The 24723-nt window shown below is 38.1% G+C and overlaps 2 protein-coding genes across 3 annotated transcripts; both read right to left on the bottom strand.

Moving 5' to 3' along the window:
* Positions 1-7120: 7120 nt before the first annotated feature.
* On the bottom strand, positions 7121-18225 carry ica1 (islet cell autoantigen 1). Of its 2 annotated transcripts, XM_089118013.1 has the most exons (14): positions 18087-18175; positions 17916-17961; positions 17643-17672; positions 17394-17559; positions 17236-17308; positions 16294-16417; positions 15836-16034; positions 13326-13451; positions 13056-13154; positions 11922-12010; positions 11794-11843; positions 10802-11044; positions 9184-9264; positions 7121-8433 (listed from the first exon to the last, which is right to left on the bottom strand). In XM_089118013.1, the coding sequence occupies exons 3-14, from the start codon at positions 17657-17659 to the stop codon at positions 8321-8323; spliced, it is 1380 nt and encodes a 459-aa protein (XP_088974139.1). In that variant the 5' UTR covers positions 17660-17672; positions 17916-17961; positions 18087-18175; the 3' UTR covers positions 7121-8320. The 2 variants fall into 2 exon arrangements, with proteins under 2 accessions (XP_088974139.1, XP_088974138.1); XM_089118012.1 differs by lacking the exon at positions 17916-17961 and having other exon boundaries at positions 18087-18225.
* A 164-nt stretch (positions 18226-18389) lies between these two features.
* On the bottom strand, positions 18390-23984 carry LOC120481462 (neurexophilin-1). The gene is made up of 2 exons (XM_039675123.2): positions 23145-23984; positions 18390-19801 (listed from the first exon to the last, which is right to left on the bottom strand). The coding sequence occupies exons 1-2, from the start codon at positions 23199-23201 to the stop codon at positions 19070-19072; spliced, it is 789 nt and encodes a 262-aa protein (XP_039531057.2). The 5' UTR covers positions 23202-23984; the 3' UTR covers positions 18390-19069.
* Between the last annotated feature and the right edge of the window lie 739 nt (positions 23985-24723).

Raw genomic sequence — 24723 nt, 5'->3', positions numbered from 1 at the left:
TAAAAAATAATGGAATTAGACAGACACAACAGTCTAGGCAATAAGAACTAAACAAGCAATAAAATAAAAGGCAAATAAAATAACAATCACAGTGATCACACAGTCACATAAAAGCCACCCTAAAAAAGTACGTTTTAAGGGAGGATTTAAAAACTCTAAGTGATTCTGCATTTCTAATCTCAGAGGGCAGGGAATTCCACAATTTTGGAGCTAAAGAAGAAAAAGCCCGATCACCCATAGTTTTTAGCCGTGTTGTTTGGACGGTTAAAAGACCAGCTTCAGAAGATCGCAAAGCACGTGTAGGAGAGTAGGGGGTTAAGAGCTCACGCAAATATTGAGGGGCCAAGTTATTCAGGGCCTTATAAGTGAGCATGAGAATTTTAAAATCAATACGAAAACTGACTGGAAGCCAGTGCAATTTTTCCAGGATTGGTGTAATGTGTTCCCTTGCACTGGTCCCAGTCAGAATTCTAGCAGCCGAATTTTGAACCAACTGTAATTTACTTAGGGTAGCTTTAGAAACCCCAGCCAGCAAAGCATTACAATAATCAATTCTTGAAAAAACAAAAGTATTGATTAACTTTTCGGAGAAGATCGGAGAAACTTGATTTTTCGCCCGAAAACGCAAAAAAACGTAAGGGGTAACACTGTCGTTTTTTTTTCGGGTCGAAATTTTGAGTTTCGATATCTCAGCTCTGGAAGGGTCTAGAGCCTCCATTTTTGCGCTCAGGGCAAAGTCTCGCGGCCCTCTATCAAAATCCAGAGTTTTGAGAAGATTGGAGAAACTTAATTTTTCGCCCGAAAATGAAAAAAAACGAAAGGGGTAACACTGTCGTTTTTTTTTCGGGTCGAAATTTTGACTTTCGATATCTCAGCTCTGGAAGGGTCTAAAGCCTCAATTTTTGCACTCAAGTCAAAGTCCCGCGGCCCTCTATCATAATCCAGAGTTTTGAGAAGTTTGGAGAAACTTAATTTTTCGCCCGAAAACGAAAAAAAAAAACGAAAGGGGTAACACTGTCCTTTTTTTTCGGGTCGAAAGTTTGAGTTTCGATATCTCAGCTTTGGAAGGGTCTAGAGCCTCCATTTTTGCACTCAGGTCAAAGTCTCGCGGCCCTCTATCATAATCCAGAGTTTTGAGAAGATTGGAGAAACTTGATTTTTCGCCCGAAAATGAAAAAAAACGAAAGGGGTAACACTGTCGGTTTTTTTTTCGGGTCGAAATTTTGAGTTTCGATATCTCAGCTCTGGAAGGGTCTAGAGCCTCCATTTTTGCACTCAGGTCTAATTCTCAGGGCCCTCTATCATAATCCAGAGTTTCAAGAAGATCAGAGAAAGTAAAAATTTTGACCCCAAAAAAAAAAAACGACAGTGGTACCCCTTTCGGTTTTTTTTCGGGTCGAAATTTTGAGTTTCGATATCTCAGCTCTGGAACGGTCTAGAGCCTCCATTTTTGCACTCAGGTCTAATTCTCAGGGCCCTCTATCATAATCCAGAGTTTCAAGAAGATCAGAGAAAGTCAAAATTTTGACCCCAAAAAAAAACGACAGTGGTACCCCTTTCGTTTTTTTTTTCGGGTCGAAATTTTGAGTTTCGATATCTCAGCTCTGGAAGGGTCTAGAGCCTCCATTTTTGCACTCAGGTCTAATTCTCAGGGCCCTCTATCATAATCCAGAGTTTCAAGAAGATCAGAGAAAGTCAAAATTTTGACCCCAAAAAAAAAAACGACAGTGGTACCCCTTTCGTTTTTTTTTTTCGGGTCAAAATTTTGAGTTTCGATATCTCAGCTCTGGAAGGGTCTAGAGCCTCCATTTTTGCACTCGGGTCTAATTCTCAGGGCCCTCTATCATAATCCAGAGTTTCAAGAAGATCAGAGAAAGTCAAAATTTTGACCCCAAAAAAAAAAAAACGACAGTGGTACCCCTTTCGTTTTTTTTTCGGGTCAAAATTTTGAGTTTCGATATCTCAGCTCTGGAAGGGTCTAGAGCCTCCATTTTTGCACTCAGGTCTAATTCTCAGGGCCCTCTATCATAATCCAGAGTTTCAAGAAGATCAGAGAAAGTCAAAATTTTGACCCCCAAAAAAAAACGACAGTGGTACCCCTTTCGGTTTTTTTTCGGGTCGAAATTTTTAGTTTCGATATCTCAGCTCTGGAAGGGTCTAGAGCCTCCATTTTTGCACTCAGGTCTAATTCGCAGGGCCCTCTATCATAATCCAGAGTTTCAAGAAGATCAGAGAAAGTCAAAATTTTGACCCGAAAAAAAAACGACAGTGGTACCCCTTTCGTTTTTTTTTTCGGGTCGAAATTTTGAGTTTCGATATCTCAGCTCTGGAAGGGTCTAGAGCCTCCATTTTTGCACTCAGGTCTAATTCTCAGGACCCTCTATCATAATCCAGAGTTTCAAGAAGATCAGAGAAAGTCAAAATTTTGACCTGAAAAAAAAACGACAGTGGTACCCCTTTCGTTTTTTTTTCGGGTCGAAATTTTGAGTTTCGATATCTCAGCTCTGGAAGGGTCTAGAGCCTCCATTTTTGCACTCAGGTCTAATTCTCAGGGCCCTCTATCATAATCCAGAGTTTCAAGAAGATCAGAGAAAGTCAAAATTTTGACCCCAAACAAAAACGACAGTGGTACCCCTTTCGTTTTTTTTTTTCGGGTCGAAATTTTGAGTTTCGATGTCTCAGCTCTGGAAGGGTCTAGAGCCTCCATTTTTGCACTCAGATCTAATTCTCAGGGCCCTCTATCATAATCCAGAGTTTTGAGAAGATTGGAGAAACTTAATTTTTCGCCCGAAAACGAAAAAAAAAATGAAAGGGGTAACACTGTCCTTTTTTTTCGGGTCGAAATTTTGAGTTTCGATATCTCAGCTTTGGAAGGGTCTAGAGCCTCCATTTTTGCACTCAGGTCAAAGTCTCGCGGCCCTCTATCATAATCCAGAGTTTTGAAAAGATTGGAGAAACTTGATTTTTCGCCCGAAAACGAAAAAAAACTAAAGGGGTAACACTGTCGGTTTTTTTTTCGGGTCGAAATTTTGAGTTTCGATATCTCAGCTCTGGAAGGGTCTAGAGCCTCCATTTTTGCACTCAGGTCTAATTCTCAGGGCCCTCTATCATAATCCAGAGTTTCAAGAAGATCAGAGAAAGTCAAAATTTTGACCCCAAAAAAAAAAAACGACAGTGGTACCCCTTTCGGTTTTTTTTTGGGTCGAAATTTTGAGTTTCGATATCTCAGCTCTGGAACGGTCTAGAGCCTCCATTTTTGCACTCAGGTCTAATTCTCAGGGCCCTCTATCATAATCCAGAGTTTCAAGAAGATCAGAGAAAGTCAAAATTTTGACCCCAAAAAAAACCGACAGTGGTACCCCTTTCGTTTTTTTTTTCGGGTCGAAATTTTGAGTTTCGATATCTCAGCTCTGGAAGGGTCTAGAGCCTCCATTTTTGCACTCAGGTCTAATTCTCAGGGCCCTCTATCATAATCCAGAGTTTCAAGAAGATCAGAGAAAGTCAAAATTTTGACCCCAAAAAAAAAACGACAGTGGTACCCCTTTCGTTTTTTTTTCGGGTCGAAATTTTGAGTTTCGATATCTCAGCTCTGGAAGGGTTTAGAGCCTCCATTTTTGCACTCAGGTCTAATTCTCAGGGCCCTCTATCATAATCCAGAGTTTCAAGAAGATCAGAGAAAGTCAAAATTTTGACCCGAAAAAAAAAACGACAGTGGTACCCCTTTCGTTTTTTTTTTCGGGTCGAAATTTTGAGTTTCGATATCTCAGCTCTGGAAGGGTCTAGAGCCTCCATTTTTGCACTCAAGTCTAATTCTCAGGACCCTCTATCATAATCCAGAGTTTCAAGAAGATCAGAGAAAGTCAAAATTTTGACCTGAAAAAAAAACGACAGTGGTACCCCTTTCGTTTTTTTTTCGGGTCGAAATTTTGAGTTTCGATATCTCAGCTCTGGAAGGGTCTAGAGCCTCCATTTTTGCACTCAGGTCTAATTCTCAGGGCCCTCTATCATAATCCAGAGTTTCAAGAAGATCAGAGAAAGTCAAAATTTTGACCCCAAACAAAAACGACAGTGGTACCCCTTTCGTTTTTTTTTCGGGTCGAAATTTTGAGTTTCGATATCTCAGCTCTGGAAGGGTCTAGAGCCTCCATTTTTGCACTCAGATCTAATTCTCAGGGCCCTCTATCATAATCCAGAGTTTCAAGAAGATCAGAGAAAGTCAAAATTTTGACCCGAAAAAAAAAAACGACAGTGGTACCCCTTTCGTTTTTTTTTCGGGTCGAAATTTTGAGTTTCGATATCTCAGCTCTGGAAGGGTCTAGAGCCTCCATTTTTGCACTCAGGTCTAATTCTCAGGGCCCTCTATCATAATCCAGAGTTTCAAGAAGATCAGAGAAAGTCAAAATTTTGACCCGAAAAAAAAACGACAGTGGTACCCCTTTCATTTTTTTTTTTCGGGTCGAAATTTTGAGTTTCGATATCTCAGCTCTGGAAGGGTCTAGAGCCTCCATTTTTGCACTCAGGTCTAAATCTCAGGGCCCTCTATCATAATCCAGAGTTTCAAGAAGATCAGAGAAAGTCAAAATTTTGACCCGAAAAAAAAACGACAGTGGTACCCCTTTCGTTTTTTTTTCGGGTCGAAATTTTGAGTTTCGATATCTCAGCTCTGGAAGGGTCTAGAGCCTCCATTTTTGCACTCAGGTCTAATTCTCAGGACCCTCTATCTATAATCCAGAGTTTCAAGAAGATCAGAGAAAGTCAAAATTTTGACCTGAAAAAAAAAACGACAGTGGTACCCCTTTCGTTTTTTTTTCGGGTCGAAATTTTGAGTTTCGATATCTCAGCTCTGGAAGGGTCTAGAGCCTCCATTTTTGCAATCAGGTCTAATTCTTAGGGCCCTCTATCATAATCCAGAGTTTCAAGAAGATCAGAGAAAGTCAAAATTTTGACCCGAAAAAAAAAACGACAGTGGTACCCCTTTCGTTTTTTTTTTCGGGTCGAAATTTTGAGTTTCGATATCTCAGCTCTGGAACGGTCTAGAGCCTCCATTTTTGCATTCAGGTCTAATTCTCAGGGCCCTCTATCATAATCCAGAGTTTCAAGAAGATCAGAGAAAGTCAAAATTTTGACCCGAAAAAAAAACGACAGTGGTACCCCTTTCGTTTTTTTTTTCGGGTCGACTTTTTGAGTTTCGATATCTCAGCTCTGGAAGGGTCTAGAGCCTCCATTTTTGCATTCAGGTCTAAGTCTCATGGCCCTCTATCAGAATCCAGAGTTTCAAGAGGATCAGAGAAACTCAAAATTTTGACCCGAAAAAAAAACCGACAGTGGTACCCCTTTCGGTTTTTTTTCGGGTCGAAATTTTGAGTTTCGATATCTCAGCTCTGGAAGGGTCTAGAGCCCCCATTTTTGCACTCAGGTCTAATTCTCAGGGCCCTCTATCATAATCCAGAGTTTCAAGAAGATCAGAGAAAGTCAAAATTTTGACCCGAAAAAAAAAATGACAGTGGTACCCCTTTCGTTTTTTTTTTCGGGTCGAAATTTTGAGTTTCAATATCTCAGCTCTGGAAGGGTCTAGAGCCTCCATTTTTGCACTCAGGTCTAATTCTCAGGGCCCTCTATCATAATCCAGAGTTTTAAGAAGATCAGAGAAAGTCAAAATTTTGACCCGAAAAAAAAACGACAGTGGTACCCCTTTCGGTTTTTTTTCGGGTAGAAATTTTGAGTTTCGATATCTCAGCTCTGGAAGGGTCTAGAGCCTCCATTTTTGCATTCAGGTCTAAGTCTCATGGCCCTCTATCAGAATCCAGAGTTTCAAGAGGATCAGAGAAACTCAAAATTTTGACCCGAAAAAAAAAACGACAGTGGTACCCCTTTCGTTTTTTTTTTTCGGGTCGAAATTTTGAGTTTCGATATCTCAGCTCTGGAAGGGTCTAGAGCCTCCATTTTTGCACTCAGGTATAATTCTCAGGGCCCTCTATCATTATCCAGAGTTTCAAGAGGATCAGAGAAACTCAAAATTTTGACCTGAAAAAAAAAAACGACAGTGGTACCCCTTTCGGGTTTTTTTTCGGGTCGAAATTTTGAGTTTCGATATCTCAGCTCTGGAAGGGTCTAGAGCCTCCATTTTTGCACTCAGGTCTAATTCTCTGGGCCCTCTATCATAATCCAGAGTTTCAAGAAGATCAGAGAAAGTCAAAATTTTGACCCGAAAAAAAAACGACAGTGGTACCCCTTTCGTTTTTTTTTCGGGTCGAAATTTTGAGTTTCGATATCTCAGCTCTGGAAGGGTCTAGAGCCTCCATTTTTGCACTCAGGTCTAATTCTCAGGGCCCTGTATCATAATCCAGAGTTTCAAGAAGATCAGAGAAAGTCAAAATTTTGACCCGAAAAAAAAAACGACAGTGGTACACCTTTCGTTTTTTTTTTCGGGTCGAAATTTTGAGTTTCGATATCTCAGCTCTGGAAGGGTCTAGAGCCTCCATTTTTGCACTCAGGTCTAATTCTCAGGGCCCTCTATCATAATCCAGAGTTTCATGAAGATCAGAGAAAGTCAACATTTTGACCCGGAAAAAAAACGACAGTACCCCTTTCGTTTTTTTTTTCCGGGTCGAAATTTTGAGTTTCGATATCTCAGCTCGGGAAGGGTCTAGAGCCTCCATTTTTGCACTCAGGTCTAATTCTCAGGGCCCTCTATCACAATCCAGAGTTTCAAGAAGATCAGAGAAAGTCAAAGTTTTGACCCGAAAAAAAAACGACAGTGGTACCCCTTTCGTTTTTTTTTCGGGTCGAAATTTTGAGTTTCGATATCTCAGCTCTGGAAGGGTCTAGAGCCTCCATTTTTGCACTCAGGTCTAAGTCTCATGGCCCTCTATCAGAATCCAGAATTTCAAGAGGATCAGAGAAACTAAAAATTTTGACCCGAAAAAAAAAAACGACAGTGGTACCCCTTTCGGGTTTTTTTCGGGTCGAAATTTTGAGTTTCGATATCTCAGCTCTGGAAGGGTCTAAAGGGTCTAGAGGGTCTCTGGAAGGGCCCTCTATCATAATCCAGAGTTTCAAGAAGATTGGAGAAACTTATTTTTTCACACAAAAAAAAAAGGACAAAAAAAAACGACTTGAATGCATTGATTGATTCCTAGGTTTATTTTGTTCTGAATAAATAAATGTGCAATATATAAAGGAAAAACCTTACGGTTAAAGTTGAACTGTTATAATGTTCAAGTTTTTGTTCTAAAAAAAGAAAGATGCACACAGAAAATGACTCTAATATGACCAGATTGATTGATTCGAATATATTTAGTTTGTTACAAACATTGTGCAATCTGTAAAACAAAAACCTCAAAATTATAGTTTAAATGGTATACTGCTGGAATTTTTTTGACCTTGAGAAAAAGCTTAAAGTATAGACCAACAAATTTTATGTTTATTAATTTATTTCATGTTGGAACATTTTTGGGAAGTACACCTGTTTTGACCAGATGTCCATTGGAATGGACAAAAAAAAAAACATCACAATGAAAGCAATTATAGATATATGAAAAAAAAAAAATCATTTGTTTTCATTTATAGAAACCTCATGAGATGGGAAAATGTACTTTTATATTTTTCAGAAACTTGAAACATAATTCAGGTCTGAATAGTCAGGTCCTGGAAGACGAAAAAAATCTACCATGAGCAATGAGGTTTTTATTATTTTCTAAGGGGAAAAAATACTTCCAGGAAAAATAACTTCCAGAACCAAGACTGTAAAAAGTAAGTGGTCAGAGTAGCATTCTCTAACTTATCCATACATCTAAAAAAAAAATACATACACTGCAACAGCTGCTTTCATCAGATAAAGTTTCCATAAGATAATATACAATATGACTTTCATCAAAATAAATTAATTCAAGGACTGTCCTAAACCCCTCTTGATATTTAAGGCTTTTGAAATGCAGCATTAGTTTTAGTAGTCAGCACTAACATTTACAATAAATAACGATTTACAAAAAAACATGCAATATCATAATATACAAACCAAAAACTACTTACTGTTGCTGATAATGTTGAGAAATGTTATTATATGCATTTATGTAAAACAAGTAAATCCACAATGTTATGGCAAATCAAACTGCCTTGACAATATAGCAATAGAAAAGGAATCAAGGCCAGAGTGATTATTATTCATTTCCTTTGGCAGCAAATAATTCTTCATTAAATAATTAAGGTTTACTGCAATGGCATAAAGCAATCACTTGACATCTGTCCAGATCTGTCGGCCTCTTGCATAAACTGCCGTTTGTGTGAAAAGAGCGATAAAGTGCATCTGTACCAGGGCGGACTAAGCATTCAGTAGCTCGTCTTCCTCATTGGTTCGGCCAATTGCATCCGGGTTTGACAGTGGATCCAAATCGGCAAACAGATTGAACCAAGCAGAGAGATCTTTTGAGGTATCTGTAATTGAAAAAGATGTGTGATTAAAAGATGCATATATTCTAAAGTTAAAGGTGTAAATATTTGCACTGAAACTATCTGAAATTTGGTCTCAATTGTATGTATCTATTTCTTTTTTAACCCCTGTGCACTGTTCGATTTCTGGGAATAACGTATATGATGTGGGTCAAATCGACCCTAATTGGATTCAATACAAATAAATATGTGGGTCAAATTGATCCACGAACATCACAAACATGAATGTGAACTGAACACAACATGTCAAAAACTTTACATTCATGTTCATGACCCTAAATGAGAAAAAGGTCACACAATTTCAAGAAAAACAACAGGTTTAATTGTATTTCACATAGATTGAAACAAGAAATGACGGCTCATTTTTACCATACAGTATGTGGCTGACAAAATATTTTTCTGTATTTCTAGCTTCACAGGTAAGTAAAAAACTAAAATAACAAAATACAACCAAGAAATGTTATTATTTTGCGTCTGTACAGTTGCCTTAGTACATTAAATGATGTGGTCATATGGGTCAAACTGACCCACTAACATCACAAACGTAACAGAAATTATGTATTTGTCAAAAAACATCAGCGTGTTGAAATTTTGCATGCATGTTCATGACCATAAATGAGAAAAAGTCACAAACTTTTTGAGAACTCGATTGTAAGCAAGTATTAAATTCTGTTTCAGATCAATGCATCACAATGGATCAATTCATGTTTAGTCTGGCACACTCTGATCATTTACCTTTCACTGCAGATTTGGAAGAGATTTGACTCGCTACGGATGAGCTTTCAGGGATATTCTGTGGAACGGCTGTTGCCCAACCTGGAATAAAGACAACGTTAAAGAGAATGTACAGTAAATGTATGCAACATTTTATTTTTTTATGTAAAGAAATTAATACTTTTATTCAGCTAGGATGCATTAAATTGATCACAATTCACAGTGAAGACATTTATAAGGTTTAACAGCATATTATTTTTTTTTTCTGAAGGATCATGTGACACAGAAGACTGGAGTAATGATGCTTTGATCACAAGATTAAATCCCATTTCAAAACATACTGTAAGTAAATAGTTATTTATAGCTAAGCAAAATATAAGAAATAGTTCTTTTAAATTGTTTTTACATTTTAAATTAAAAATAAATATTTCACGTTTTACTGTATTTTTCATCAAATAAACACAGCCTTGGTGAGCATCTTTCAAAAACATAAAAAAGGGGTAGTGTATATTTTGTTTCACGATGATCAATTATTATTGCATCAGATGAACTGTTTAGTTACAGTTAGAGAGTCTGTTCTCATCTACAATAAATGGTAACACTTTACTTGAAGGGGTGTGCATAAGACTAACATGACACCTTCATAATCATGACATGACATATGTTATGAATATGAAGGAAGTTATTCGCTCAGTTATGACATTTTTAATGCAAATATGACATTGTTTGAGATGTCTTTGTTATGACACCTTGACATAAACCAATACATCATCACCTGTCAGTGATGACAACTTGACATTACTAAGACAACACAATCTGTCATAAACATGAAATAGAAGATTAATGATCAAACTTATCACCTAGCTTTATTGGTTAACATTACATTAAACTATCAGGTGGTTGGTTTTTACATTCGCTGTCATAAAGCCATTATAACTTTTTAATGACAAATTCAATTAGTACCACTGTAGCTGAGGTCACGAAAAATATTCATGGCAGTTATAATGGCCTCATGACAGCCAATGTCAAAGCCAACCATATGACTGTTTAACTTCTTTTAAAGGGTTAGTTCACCCAAAAATGAAAATTCGGTCAGTTTTTACTCATCCTCTAGTTGTTCCAAACCTCTATGTGTTTATTTGTTCTGCTATACACAAAGAAAGATATTTGGAAGAATGTTTTAATCAAACAGATCTCATTCCCTATTGACTACCCTAGTATGTATTTTTCCTACTATGGTAGTCAATGGGGAATGAGATCTGTTTGATTAAAACATTCTTCCAAATATCTTCCTTTGTGTTCAGCAGAACAAATAAACACATAGAGGTTTGGAACAACTTGAGGGTGAGTAAATACTGACCGAATTTTCATTTTTGGGTGAACTAACCCTTTAAATGTCAAGTCGTCATGACAAAGACACTGACAGTTTATGATGTTATAGTTTGTGTCAAGACGCCATAACAAAGACATCTTAAACAATGTCATATTTGCATTCAAAATGTCATTATTGAGCGAAAGACACTTAATGACAGTTGTCATGAACATTCATGACGTGTTATGAAGGTGTCATGTCACCTCTTCAAGTAAAGTGTTATCCAATAAACCAACTTCCTGCCAGTAGTCAGATACGTCTGTTCACCTGAGGCCGTGGACTGACGGTCGTTCATGTTCTGGTCAAGTAGTTTGGAAGGCAGGAAGAAGGCGTACTCTTCCTCAGACGGCTGGATCTCTGCTCTGCTACAGCCGGCCGGTTCATCCTCCCCAAACACCTCACGCCATTCCTGCGAGAAACCCCTGTCCTCCAGAGAACTGCTGCCCAGAATCTCATCCAACAAACTCAAGCCATCCTTCTCCTGACCGCCAGAGAAACACTCCTCATTTCCTGTATTTGCAGAGTACAGAGAGAAAAAAAGGCTATACTGATCATGTTTAAAGCTTTAAATAGGTCTTTTGGGCTTTCTTTAGTGTATAATGTTGCTGTTTGAGCATGAAAAGGGTTGACCAATCACAACACACTGGTCCAGCCGACCAATCAGAGCGCAGTGTGCTTTTCAGAAGGAGGGACTTCATAGAGACATGAACTAAACAAAGCGATACTGACAGACTGGGAAGAGAGGAGCTGCAACAATGGAGAATATGTGAAAAATTAACACAGTCTCATCCCAAAAAGTCATATAACTGACGTTTTGGGACGTCTTTTGACCATACGTCAATATCCGCCTTTTTAGGGCCCCCTTAAACGTCGGTAGATGGCGATCCCGGGCCGTCATACAACTGACGCTTTACCTTTAACGTCAGTTAGGTGACGGGTTAGGTTTAGGGTTAGGTTTAGGTATGGGGTAGAGTTAGGATCCCATAACCTCATCTACCGACGTTTAAGGGGGCCCTAAAAAGGCGAATATTGACGTATGGTCAAAAGACGTCCCAAAACGTCAGTTATATGACGTCTTGGGATGAGACCGGGTTGGAAAAATAATGTGTTAATTGAATATTCAAGCTTGTTTTTGAAAGAACCCTTTTTGTGACTTTGGAAAAGGGCATTATAGGTCCCCTTTAAGGATGAATATTAGTTATTGTGTTATTCCTCTGGATAATACTCATGTTTAACACGTGTATGTATGAAAGCTTTACCTGTTTGTACTGAGTTACTACTCAGAGTTTCTTGTTCAATTGAAACAAGCCTGAAAGAGAAGAGACGAGCAATTAGAGGTGTATGTCACATGATAAACGAGAGGACATGAGGACCGAACAGCTCCTACGTTTCATCTGTATTCTGACTCGTCTCCTCGTCTTCTGCTTTTGCCTTTGTTTTCTTCTTCACCTTTTTCTTTGAAGCTTGATCTGAACCCTGGAGTATCAGGCACAACAGATTAACATATTGGTTGAACATGCATCATTATATCACATCATGTTTGTCCAAACAATGGAAGATGGGTAAGCATTTAATACTTTAAGAAAATTTAATAATGAAAAAACAAACATTTTTTGCCATTCTTGCCACACAACTTGCCCCACTAGTATGAGAGCAATTGTTTACTGATAGAGACGATATTAAGACAATGTTCCATAATTCAAACCTCACTCTGTATCATTCACCGCCATTCAAGGGTTTCTCTTAAAGTCTCCTATGCTCACCAATGCTGCATTTAAATGAGCAATAAAAACAGCAGTATTGTCAAATATTATTACAAGTTAAAATAACTGTTTTCTATTTTAATATATTTTATGTCATTTATTCTAGCAGAGTTTATTTCAGCATCATTACCCCAGTCTTCAGTGTCACATGATCCTTCAGAAATCATTCTATTATGCTGCTCAAGAAACATTTACTTTTATGATCAAGGTTGGAAACATATTTATTTGAGGATTATTTGATTATTATTTATTTAAAATAGAAATGTTTTGTAACATTATAAAACTCTTTATTGTCAATTTAATGCATTTTTGCTGAATAAAAGGATAATATCTTTAAAAACACACCAAACTTTTGAATGGTAGCTCATTTTTCCAAAATATGCTTTACATAAAATCACCTGCTAAATAATTAAATAAATGCAAATATAAAACAATCTTCCTTTCAACTAAATGAGAATGAGAATGTTACCCAAATGGGCAGTGAGAGAGTGGAGGCGGGGCTAATTTGCATATTCACCACTTATACACTAAATAAGGGCAAGGGTGTAGAGTTACATTCAAGCTCCTGTATTTTAAGGCATGAAGGCACATTTTTTTATATGTAATTTTGGCGATCAAAGATGAGTTTTAAGGGGGATACAATTATTGACTACATGGGAACTTTAACACTAAATGAGAGCTATAAGTAAATATACACATCCATCCCCAAAATATGAAAATAAAACATAATGAGACCAGTTTCTTTTGAAAGCTCTCACCCCCAGTGCTGAAGCCTCGTGAGTCTGGCAGCCTTTAAAGCTCTCATGAATAGCAGCCATGGTGTGAGAGGTTTTCTCCCAGAAATGAAGCAATGTGGTCTGAAGCACAGAAAAGACAGATATTTATCTTTATGACATGACGTCATTCTGCTAAATTGTGGATAACTGGCTTTATTAACAATTCATTTAGATCATATAAATATAATAATAATAATGCACACATCACATGTACAATGCTCACAACAATAATAAAGCTACAAGAAGCTGCACCTGATATGTTGTCAGGACGTGTGAGAGCAGATTACAGCGACTGGCTCCGAGCAGATCAACCTTCTGACACACATCATTCTTCAGCTTGTCAAAACTGGTCTTGGTGTGACGCACCTGAGTTTGAACCTGAGGGATATAAAGAGATGAAGCCCGTCAAAAACAACCGGTGATCTGGTGAACAAAACAAGTGTCTCGTGGGTTTTAGCTGATCTCAGGTCAGTTTTAGAATGTAGGTTCATTATTAATTCATTTAATGAATTTTAATATGTATGCGTAAAATAATACAAAAAGAGAATGTTAAATGAGTTGCTTCTAATTGACCCAGTTTGCCAACTCTCTACCTAATAGCACACAAAACAATGACTACAAATCAATAAAACATACATTTTACAGAGCCTGCATATTTCATGGTATTTAATTATTTGTAAATTCCATTTAATAGATTACACTTTCATGAAAAAATTTGTAATTGGTTTGTAAACAGTTTCTTTATACAGGGTTTTGGCTGAGTTTCCGTTGCAGTTACGCGGTTTTGACCAGCAGGTGGCGCCAGCTTGAAGTGTTTAGAGTACTTCGAAACTGTGAATCATTTTACAAAGCAATTGGTTCAATTGATTCAGAGCTTCAAAAACGTAGTTTCTCCCATCACACTGGCTGTGTCTGAAATAACATACTCTTTGGAGTAGATACTTATTTTGAATAAGTACGTACTTTACGTGTGCTAAAGAAGTAATTCTATATGGTCTGAATGTGTGTATAGGGGCAGACACACAAAAACATGTGACACATGCATATTTTGACATGTCCCACAGGAGCAGGTTTATGAGAGTTTGTCACATTGGCTGCATCCGAAATCACATACTTCCTACTGTATAGTTAGTGAAAAAAGAATGTGACAAAATAAGTATGTCTGAATTCACAGTACTCCTAAAAGAGTAGGAAAAATGTACCCGGATGAGCTCATTATTCCTGTGAGATTCTGAAGTGTGCATACTGCATACGATGGACACTTTACTATCCCATGAGGCCACGGGAGAGGATTTGTGAATGGCAGTGAAGTGAACCAACTGATGCTGGTAGATCACATGATAATGACAACATTGCAGATGTAGTACGTCCAGATAACATTCATACTATATAGAACATACTTTTTTAGAGGTTGTGAAGTAATAATTACTTATTCAAAACTGTTACCTACTCAGTTAAGACTCAAGAGAGTATGTGATTTCGGACGCAGCCATACTGTAGTAGGGAAGTATGTGATTTTGGACGCAGTCTATCTTCTCCCACTGCAGATGAGAATGATTAAAAGGTGAAAAGCTTTCACTGCAGGAACACCGTCAATGCAGGGTTGGCAAGTCACAGAAAAATGTCCAGCCTAAAGCGACGACTCAAAATTCATCCAAAAGGAATGAAAACCAGCCTAATTTCCACAGTTGACAGCTTCAGGATTCCCATAAAGGGCCTGAAAATAAATGTTTTGACTTATCTAGCTTTGCTTTAAAACACGTATCGTCTTTTCACTTCCCCAATTTGTTTAATAGTTGACTTAAAGGGATAGTTCACTTTGAAATTTATTTTTGGTATGTTTAGCTTACCTAAAGTGCACCCAAGATGTAGGTGTCTTTGTTTCCGGAGTATTTTCAATTTTGATATTTTTAGGTCAAACCGTTCTTGTCTGTCAGTCATATAATGGAGGTCTATGGTCACCACCTCAAAGAGCATGCACAGAGAAGTCCAAATTAAACATGATTTAATGACTCGTAAATGTAAGTACACATTGATGGCCTAAGACACGAAATGATCGGTTTTTGTGAGAAAACGAACAGTATTTATATCGTTTTTACCTCTTGTAACCACAGCCATGTCCAAGTGATCTGAAGGCACAGGCGCTTCGGTCAAAAATATCAAAATTGAAACTACTGTGGAAACAAAGACACCTACACCTTGGATGTCCTAGAGGTAAGCTAAAACATTTCAAAGTGAACTATCCCTTTGATAAACTTAATAAATTAAATTATTTTCAAAACACATCAGTAAAAGTATCTCTTATTCATGTTTTGTCTATACAGATAATCTTTTTAGTACACTATACACTCTTAGGAAAAAAGGGTTCTATAAATGTAGCATAGGGTTCTTTCCTCAACTCCAAAGAACATTTTATGCTAAAAAAAGGTTCAATAGTGACAAGAAAGAACACTTTTGGCACAAAGGTTCTTTAAAGGCTATTATTCATTCATATATTACATTATTCTGCAACATTTTGTAGTTGTTATTAAATTATTGTTTATTAAACTGTTGTAGTAACTTAATATCACATGTTAATCATGCAGATTTTTGGAGGATAAAAACTGATGGTTAACTGAATTTTTTTAACCACCATATCTTGAATTTTGTTTTTTGAATTTTAGGGGTTCCAAATACGTAGCGCTTTAGAACCTTTTAAGGTTTTATATAGAACCTTTTCTTCTAAGAGTGTAAGTTTCAGATTGTGTGGGAAACAGACTGACCTTGCGGAACTTCTCCATCTGCTTGTGTGTGTCCGGGTCGAGCTCCTGAGAAACGTCCTTCATCCAGAGCAGAGCTCCTCTGTACTCCGTGCGCGACTGCTCCATCCTGTTCACCGTCAGCCACGTGTCGGAGATCGCTCGGTAACGGAAGGTCTCCACCTCCTGGTACAGGCGGCCCAGCGGACCTCGCAGCGCCAATCTACAGTGAGGAACCAATCGATGAGAAGAACTCTCAAACCAATCACATATGACTGACTGAAGATGATGTAGAATCTTCAATACTGAAAAAATTCCAGGCTGCTGGACTATTTAGTGGACCAGTCTGTTCTCAAGCTAACCTGAGCTGACCTGCTTCACATGCTGGTGACCAGAGCAAAGCATGCACAACATATGGCTCACCAGCAATGCTGGATTTCTCAGCAGGGTTGTTTTCGAAACACTGAATAAAATGAAGAGACCTTTGCTGTGAAGAGAAGCAGAGCGCTTTCCCAGTAGCTTGCATGATCTTTCCAGCGCGACTCTTGTCTTGAGAGCCCTGCGAACGCAGGAACCGACCCAGTTCATTCTCCTCCTCAGACAAAACTGAAAGGAATTAAGCCACATAAACTAATTATTACCTTGGAATAAAAAAATATGACAAACAAAATCCACCTTTGAAGGAGTACTTCACTTTTTTAAAAAAAAATGCTGGAAATTTACTCATTCCCATGTCATCCAAGATGTCCATGTCTTTCTTTCTTCAGTGGAAAAGAAATTATGAAAACATTACAGGATATTCTCTATATAATGGACTTTACTGGGAACCAAACGGTTCAAGCTCCGTTCAAGCTGAACAAAGGATTTGTTCATTTTGATGAACGAGTTCGAACAGGAGAGTCACAAACACGCATCACAGAACAGAGCAAGGCAGAGCATTTGAGCTTATAAAACTTTTATTTTTGAAATGAGCGATCGTTTCACTCGATAAGACCCTTATTCATCGTCTGGTGTCGTTTAAAGCCTTTTGAACAGTTTGCACTGAAACTGTTTTTTGGACCTTGGTTTGGTTCCCATTGAAGTCCATTATATGGAGAAAATCCTGGAATGTTTTCATCAAAAACGTTAATTTCTTTTCGACTGAAGAAAGAAAGACATGGACATTTTGGATGACATGGGGGTGAGTAAATTATCAGCAAAAGTATTTTTTTAAAAGTGAACTACTCCTTAAAGAAACGTTAAAGTGGACTCTCTTTTAGTAGTAGTACACATTGCTATTATATTATCGGCAAGTACAGTTTTTCTAAATATACTTTTAAGAGTAGAAGTACACTATGCACATTCAATACAGTTAAGCGCACTTCTTTTCACAAGAGATCACTGATATGAATATTAATAAATGTGTGAAATTGGGGTCTACTTACAGCTGATCCTCCGTTGATACAGTTCGATCACCTTCAGGAGCTCCATGCACGTTCTCTGCACTGAATGAAACACCTGAGGGGAAGCATGCCCAACCAAATCCATCACATTACTTTTGGTTAAGATTCAGAGAAAAGTCTGAATTCTGTCCATTTCTCACCTCCAGTTTAGCATCCAGGTCAGCATCGGAAGCAACAACATGTTCGTCCTCCTTCTTTCCTGTGACTTTGATCAGTGTTTGTTTGGTTTTCCAGTATTTCTGCTGGAACTTGTTCACCACAGACGATTCTTGACTTTGGAGAAACTGGTCAAAATGAGAATAACCTCTGCAAAGACATGGCAAACTAATTATGTAAGCGTCTCATTTAAGTCTACAATCATGAATGTCTGCATTTTAATGCATACTCACTGGTTCCCTTTCTCCATGTTTATCAATTATCTGAAATAAAAAGGAAAATAATTTCATTTGATGACATTGGCACATGTTTATCAATTTATAGAAGATAACTGGTCATTGTGCTATTCAAGAAAAAAAAACATTCATGTTTCATTAATGCACCACACACAGATAATTGACTGTACATACAGGCCTTTCTTTATCTATTGCGCGAGCATTTCTTTACAGGAAGATGATATCTCTGTAAATAAACCTAATTAATGCTACAGTACTCTCGTCACTTACAATATTCATCGTCCTGCATGTGACTCTCACATCCGGATTTCATTCTCTGCCGCACCAAAACAAACAGCTACTACATTATTCTGTCATTATGCCACAAGCTACAGTAAATGCAGGAAATTATCTACATATTATAAAAGGCCTTACAATGAACTGAATTAGTGTGAGACTCACCTTATGAGTTTGGATCCCGGCTGCAGATGTTTAAGTCATTCTGTAATGCGAAAATGAAACGCTATATGTGTATCACTGCGTGTTTTTGGGTGCGCGTCCTTGCAGAAGGAGCGATGACGTCATGCGCGCTCCATCACGAGCGCACTGCGAATGTAGGAAGAATGGATGGGTGGGTAGAATGACAATTATCTTGAAACAGGGACTGTAAAAGCGCAATATGATCGTTCGGAATGATTTGATGATATTAGTACGATATTTTAAGTTTTCGTGGCTTCTAAATTACTAATAAAGTTTCTTTGTAGCATTATCCAGTTGTCGATTTTATCTCAACAAAAGAACAGGCGTGATCACGTGGTGTCTGTTACTTTTCTCAGCGCTTAGTACAATAGACTAATCACCTCAGTCTGCGATTCTTTTAGAGACACTCGTACGAAAAAAGGAAGGACGAAAGAAAGACAAGAAAGAAACTGAAGCATATTTTTATTAAGACTTGTGTAAGTGTAAAAAATAAAGGCCGTGCAAAAATACTTCTATGACGTAGGCTACACCCCTCTTCCCGCATTTCTGAATGAGAATGGAGGCTCTGAACATTTTCTCTCAAAGTTTTAAGAAACATTAAGGTAAACATGCATTTTACATTCATTTTCAATGTGAAGTAATTGCCCCCAAGTGCGTGGAGGCAGATTGTATTCAATAATGAAACTACATTCACTTTCACAGCAATTTCATTAATTCACAATGAGAAATGACAAAACCCTTGACACATGATCTCAACGAAGAAAAATCAATTACAGGAACTCATTAAGTTTTGCTCTGTCTGTCAGAAATAATGACATATTCACCAGCGCCTGCCACCGAGATCAGCTAAGTTCATAGTACGTGAGTATAGAGACAAACAGTAGGCTACTAAATATTTTTTTTTAAAGAAAAAATAATAATATTGTTATAATATGAGCTGGTTTCTCTCATTATGAGATAAAAGATCACCCAGAAGGTAAGTACGGAGACTCACTGTGGTAGTTATAGTCTGGACAGACTTTCTGCACCAGTTTATAGTCCAGGCTGTAGAAGTATATGTAGACACAGATGACTTTGAACGGTTTTGAGCAGAGCCACGAGACATGGCTTTGAGTCTGGTCCTGGTCGCAGCTACGGGACGGGTCATACCAGCAGCGTGTGCTTTTGGTGCCTCTCTCCACCTTCTCATGCTCCACCCTGCAGTTAAACATCCTCGACTCCACCGAGTGCACAACAGTTTGTTGAGTCCTCGCATCAAATTCCACCGCTTTGCTCGGAGGAACCAGCCCAATGGAGACGTTTCCACCGCCGGTGCTGTTGTATCGGAAAAAAACGCTAAACGTTCCGTTGCCGTGATCCACAATCTTCCCTGTGATCCACAGATTGAGGCTTGCAGACGTCATTCTGCATGCAAAATCTCCCCAACCGAACATCTTCGCTTTTCCTCTTTTCACCGGGAGCCGTTTCCTCGATTGTTGGCCAGACGGGTGTGTCTCCGTCAGGTTCGGGGCCCAATCCCACAGCTCCTGCTCGGGACATGAGCGGAGTTTGTCGGACAGGAGGCCTAGGGTGGGGTCAGCGCCACGGACATCAGGACTCGATTCGGGCAAAGGGTCCGAATCAGCACATGACGTCTTTGGCCTGTCCATATGTAGAGACCTTGAGGTCAGAGGACTATTTCCATTGGCATATCTGATCTGAGACAAACAAAATGAGACTTTTAGACTTTAGAGAATGAGTTTTGGACAAAAGAGAGACATCGAACTAAAAAAATACACACATATCAGAAAGACAATATCTCCTTGACTTCACCTGACAGCAAATCTGTCATACAAGAGAGCTTTTATTAGTGAGCTCTTGGATCAATGGCCCAAATGTTACAGTTTGTTGCTTATGAAAGAGTGGTTCACATCCAACGCTAGGGGTTAGCAGCAATGACAGTCCTAAAATAAATAACAAAAGGTGTCCGGGAGTTGCCTGTAATTGAATTTTGGCCATCAATACCAGATCAAAATGCCCTAGAAGAGAGTCAGGGAAACATGGTCCGACTTACAAAATGTGAAAGAGACGGTGTTAAAAGAGACACTGCAACATCTGAAGAAATTGTTCAGCCAAAATTCTGCCATTTATTTATACACTGTAAAGAAATATCAATCAATCAACGTTTATTTCTATAGCGCTTTACACAACCGTCAGGAATCCAAAGTGCTTCACATCATAAAAGTAATTTACAATATTGTTAGCAGATTTACAATATTGTTGGTGTAACTTAAAAAACGAACTAACCTGGTTGCCTTAAAATTTTAAATTCATTGAAATGGAAAAATTTAGTTAATACAATGAAGGAAATTGATTTAATCTTCAGAAACTCGAAATATTATGTTATGAACTACATAAATTATTTAAGTTGATTTGACCAAAGAAAAAATGTGATTACAAATCATGAACATTTTTTGTACAGACTAGATTCGTGCTGTTATTCACTGAAAATCTCTCAAATCTCATTTGCATATTTAAATACGACGCATGAAGATTGTGGTTGCTTGTGTGTTCTTAACAGCTGCTCTCTTACTAAGGTATTCAAAGTGGTTGCAGTCAACAGGGTGATACTACACTGTAAAAAAATATTTTCATGATTTGTAATCCCATTTTTTCTTTTGTCAAATCAACTTAAATAATTTATGTAGTTCAGATAACATAATATTTTCGAGTTTCTGGTGATTAAATTAATCTCCTTAAACTCCTTAAACTCAATTTTTCCAGTTCAATGAACTTAAAATTGTAAGGCAACCAGGTTACTTCATTTTTTAAGTTAAACCAACAATATTTTTTTTTACAGTGGGATAGATTGATAGACAGATAGATAGACATTAGTAGATAGATAGATAGACTGACATAATTAGACAGAGAAAGACAGTTTGATAGACAGTTTGACTTATAAATAGACCAGTTCCAGCACCCTGCAGTGATAAATTAATGGGATAATTAATGAAGAGATAACAAAAACCTAAGAATGACTTTTTATGATACACAATACAGTGAGACATGCTATTTTACCGTCAGAATGCTGTGAAACATAATTAACTTCATTTGCAGACTGACAGTTTTCCCCAAACAGCTCTGAGCAGGATTACGGCAGTTCCGATGGCAGATTTACAGGAAGCTGGTTTAATGGATTAGGTCTCCAGCAGTTGTACACTGCCATCCCACTCCAGCAATAAATAAGATCAAGGTGTTTCCAGCTCAGAGTTCATTTTCCAAGACGGGAATTTATGGAGTTGTAACATTCACAAACATGATTCAAAGCACCCAAACAAGGTAATGTGAGTGAACAATAGCACCCTCACCTTCATATGGAATGCCAAGCAAACACAATGAAACTTGAGCAGAGATCACTTCAATGATTCTTCGTAATGATGAAGTGTGAAAACAAGCCATTTTCTTGTTTGAACGCTGGCTTGAGAACAGACTTGAAGTTTCAATATTTCTTAAATTGTGTTTTTGTGTTCTGTAAATATAAATATAGATGTGAATTATTATGAAGACAGGTTGTTTATAATCATATGATTAGGGTAGACCTTTGAAGATTTTTCTAAGGATCAGACCAGGCAGTCAGTGAAAAGGGGATTGAAATTCACCTGCAAGATGAAATCACAACATACTGTAAGTCATCTGAAACATTCCCAGAGGGAGAGACTACCTCTGAAACCTGCATCTGCCTAAAGATGAAAAAGAATTTGGGATTGCATTGGGAATATTAGTGCATAAACCAGTAAGCCATGCCCATGATTTAACTCCATGGATCATAAAAACATACACAGCATGCCGTAATCAGATGAAGGTTATTTAACACTGGAACAATTCCATTGAACATGTCCAGGTGGAAAAAAAGGAAAACCCCAAAAATCGAAACTTATGAGATCAACTCGATAGCTCTTTTCACAGAATTCGTATATTGGATCTTTATCTCCAGGGGTCAGACACTTACAGTCACACTTATATATTTATATAAAAAAGCAATAATCCTTTTGAGGCTCGAGCACGTTGCCTCTTATTTCAATTAGAGACGAATCGATCTTCAGTCTGATGTGTGAGCTGGACCTTACACAGGGAACGGGTGAACAGAAAAGGTGCAAGAACGAAAGGGACAGAAGTCAACACAAAATATTCTTACAATGACTCTAGCTTGCAATGCTGGAATGTTGCATTATGGAAAACACTTCTAAAACACCAAGAATGATAAACTGCGATTGGATGAGACACAATTGGATACAAAAAGTGTAACACTTGTTCATTCTTTCTGAAAACATGATGGAGAAAATTGCTGACTTTTCTGAGCAGTATTGATCTCTCGGTGCGAAGACCAGTGACCAAAACTGGGTTCCTTCACATGATATTCTTGACCAACCATTAAATTAGAATTACTCCCACTAATGCAATCAAGATCTATCATGGATAATTATTATAAAAAAGTTGAGTTTAGTTGGTCTTAGCTGGTTTTTACAGGTCTGATTTGATGGTTTTAGGGGTTTTCAGCTGGTCAGAAGACCAGGGGAACCATCTTAAACCAGCTAATACCAGATATTTTTTTTCTTTTTTTTTTGCTGTTTCACAAAAATGTCAATAATGTTTAGAGAATTCCTGTTGGAATTTCAGAGGATCTTTTGTAAAAATCTCATAAAACAATATGTTTATATTTAAATAGACTTAATGTTCCAAAGCTTCCAAACGATATAGTTCTAAAGTCTGAAAAATCTCATTTACCAAGGAATGATTGCCTTTAATTAGACATTCTATAGGAATTTCACGTTCAATTTCAGCATTTGATCACACACTTTTAATCCATCCTTCATAAAGCTCTCCTAAACAATGTTTTAGTCTTCGATCTTACATGATTAGAGACATATCCCATTAGGATTCTGACAGAAATCACATACAGTATGCATTCAGTATGGATTTGACTTGACATGTCAAAGAGCAGATCAACACCCACAGCCAAGAGACGTAGAAGAATTAGAGATAAAATGAAAGTGTACTTACATCATATATAGAAGAAAGGATCAAAATATGCGCCAAACTGCTTGCAATCATCATCATCTAGAAGATTTTTTGACTCTTGAACTTTCCTTACAGCCGTTCTGATCCCTGTGAAATTCTCAATGGGATTCAATGGGTTTCACAGGGGAAGGTGATGTTCCTGATTCCAGGCTTGTTCTGCGCTGTGAACACATGGTCAGTCAGCTCCATCTGATACTGAGAGCTGCTCAGACGAGGGAGCAACGCCTGTGAAGCTCGACTCAACCAATCCAGCTTCAGACACTTTATGACTTAATACAGTCGATCCTACAAAGCAGCATCGTATCTGTCATTACATAAGAAAGTAAACATTCACATTCATAGACATACACTTATTAGGAACACCTGTTCAATTTCTCATTAATGCAATTATTTAATCAACCAATCACATGGCAGTTCCTTCAATGCATTTAGGGGTGTGGTCCTGGTCAAGACAATCTCCTGAACTCCAAACTGAATGTCAAAATGGGAAAGCAATTTAAGCAATTTTTTTAAGGCCGGTCTGAGTATTTCACAATCTGCTCAGTTACTGGGATTTTTACGCACAACCATTTCTAGGGTTTAAAAAGAATGGTGTGAAAAGGGAAAAAATATCCAGTATGCGGCAGTCCTGTGGGCGTAAATGCCTTGTTGATGCTAGAGGTCAGAGGAGAATGGGCCGACTGATTCAAGCTGATAGAAGAGCAACTTTGACTGAAATAACCACTCGTTACAACCGAGGTATGCAGCAAAGCATTTGCGAAGCCACAACACGCACAACCTTGAGGCGGATGGGCTACAACAGCAGAAGACCCCACCGGGTACCACTCATCTCTTCTACAAATAGGAAAAAGAGGCTACAATTTGCAAGAGCTTACCAAAATTGGACAGTTGAAGACTGGAAAAATGTTGCCTGGTCTGATGAGTCTCGATTTCTGTTGAGACATTCAGATGGTAGAGTCAGAATTTTGCGTAAACAGAATGAGAACATGGATCCATCATGCCTTGTTACCACTGTGCAGGCTGGTGGTGGTGGTGTAATGGTGTGGGGGGATGTTTCTTGGCACACTTTAGACCCCTTAATGCCAATTGGGCATCGTTTAAATGCCACGGCCAACCTGAGCATTGTTTCTGACCATGTCCATCCATTTATGGCCACCATGTACCCATCCACTGTTGGCTACTTCCAGCAGGATAATGCACCATTTCACAAAGCTTGAATCATTTCAAATTGGTTTCTTGAACATGACAATGAGTTCGTTCGCTGTACTAAAATGGCCCCCAGTCCCCAGATCTCAACCCAATAGAGCATCTTTGGGATGTGGTGGAACGGGAGCTTCGTGCCCTGGATGTGCATCCGACAAATCTCCATCAACTGCAAGATGCTGTCCTATCATTATGGGCCAACATTTCTAAAGAATGCTTTCAGCACCTTGTTGAATCAATACCACGTAGAATTAAGGCAGTTCTGAAGGCGAAAGGGGGTCAAACACAATATTAGTATATGGTGTTCCTATAATCCTTCGGTGAATGTATACAGAATGACAATTCTTATCATTTATAA

The sequence above is a fragment of the Pimephales promelas genome, chromosome 12 (genome assembly GCF_988280905.1).
Source record: "Pimephales promelas chromosome 12, fPimPro1.hap1.1, whole genome shotgun sequence".
NCBI classification, from domain to species: Eukaryota; Metazoa; Chordata; class Actinopteri; order Cypriniformes; family Leuciscidae; genus Pimephales; species Pimephales promelas.
The sequence above is the reverse complement of the archived record's forward strand: the minus strand, read 5'-3'. Positions and strand labels throughout refer to the sequence as shown.

What these genes read in the sequence shown, in the direction of transcription:
- ica1 (XM_089118012.1), bottom strand. An exon ending in ACGAGGCTTCAGCACTGGGG is followed by an intron (nt 12,011 to 13,055) that starts GTGAGAGCTTTC and finishes CTGATACTCCAG; the next exon opens with GGTTCAGATCAAGCTTCAAA. An exon ending in TTCCAAATCTGCAGTGAAAG is followed by an intron (nt 8,434 to 9,183) that starts GTAAATGATCAG and finishes TTTCAATTACAG; the next exon opens with ATACCTCAAAAGATCTCTCT.
- LOC120481462 (XM_039675123.2), bottom strand. Translation starts at nt 23,201, where the DNA reads ATGATGATGATTGCAAGCAGTTTGGCGCATATTTTGATCCTTTCTTCT. An exon ending in TCCTTTCTTCTATATATGAT is followed by an intron (nt 19,802 to 23,144) that starts GTAAGTACACTT and finishes TGTTTGTCTCAG; the next exon opens with ATCAGATATGCCAATGGAAA.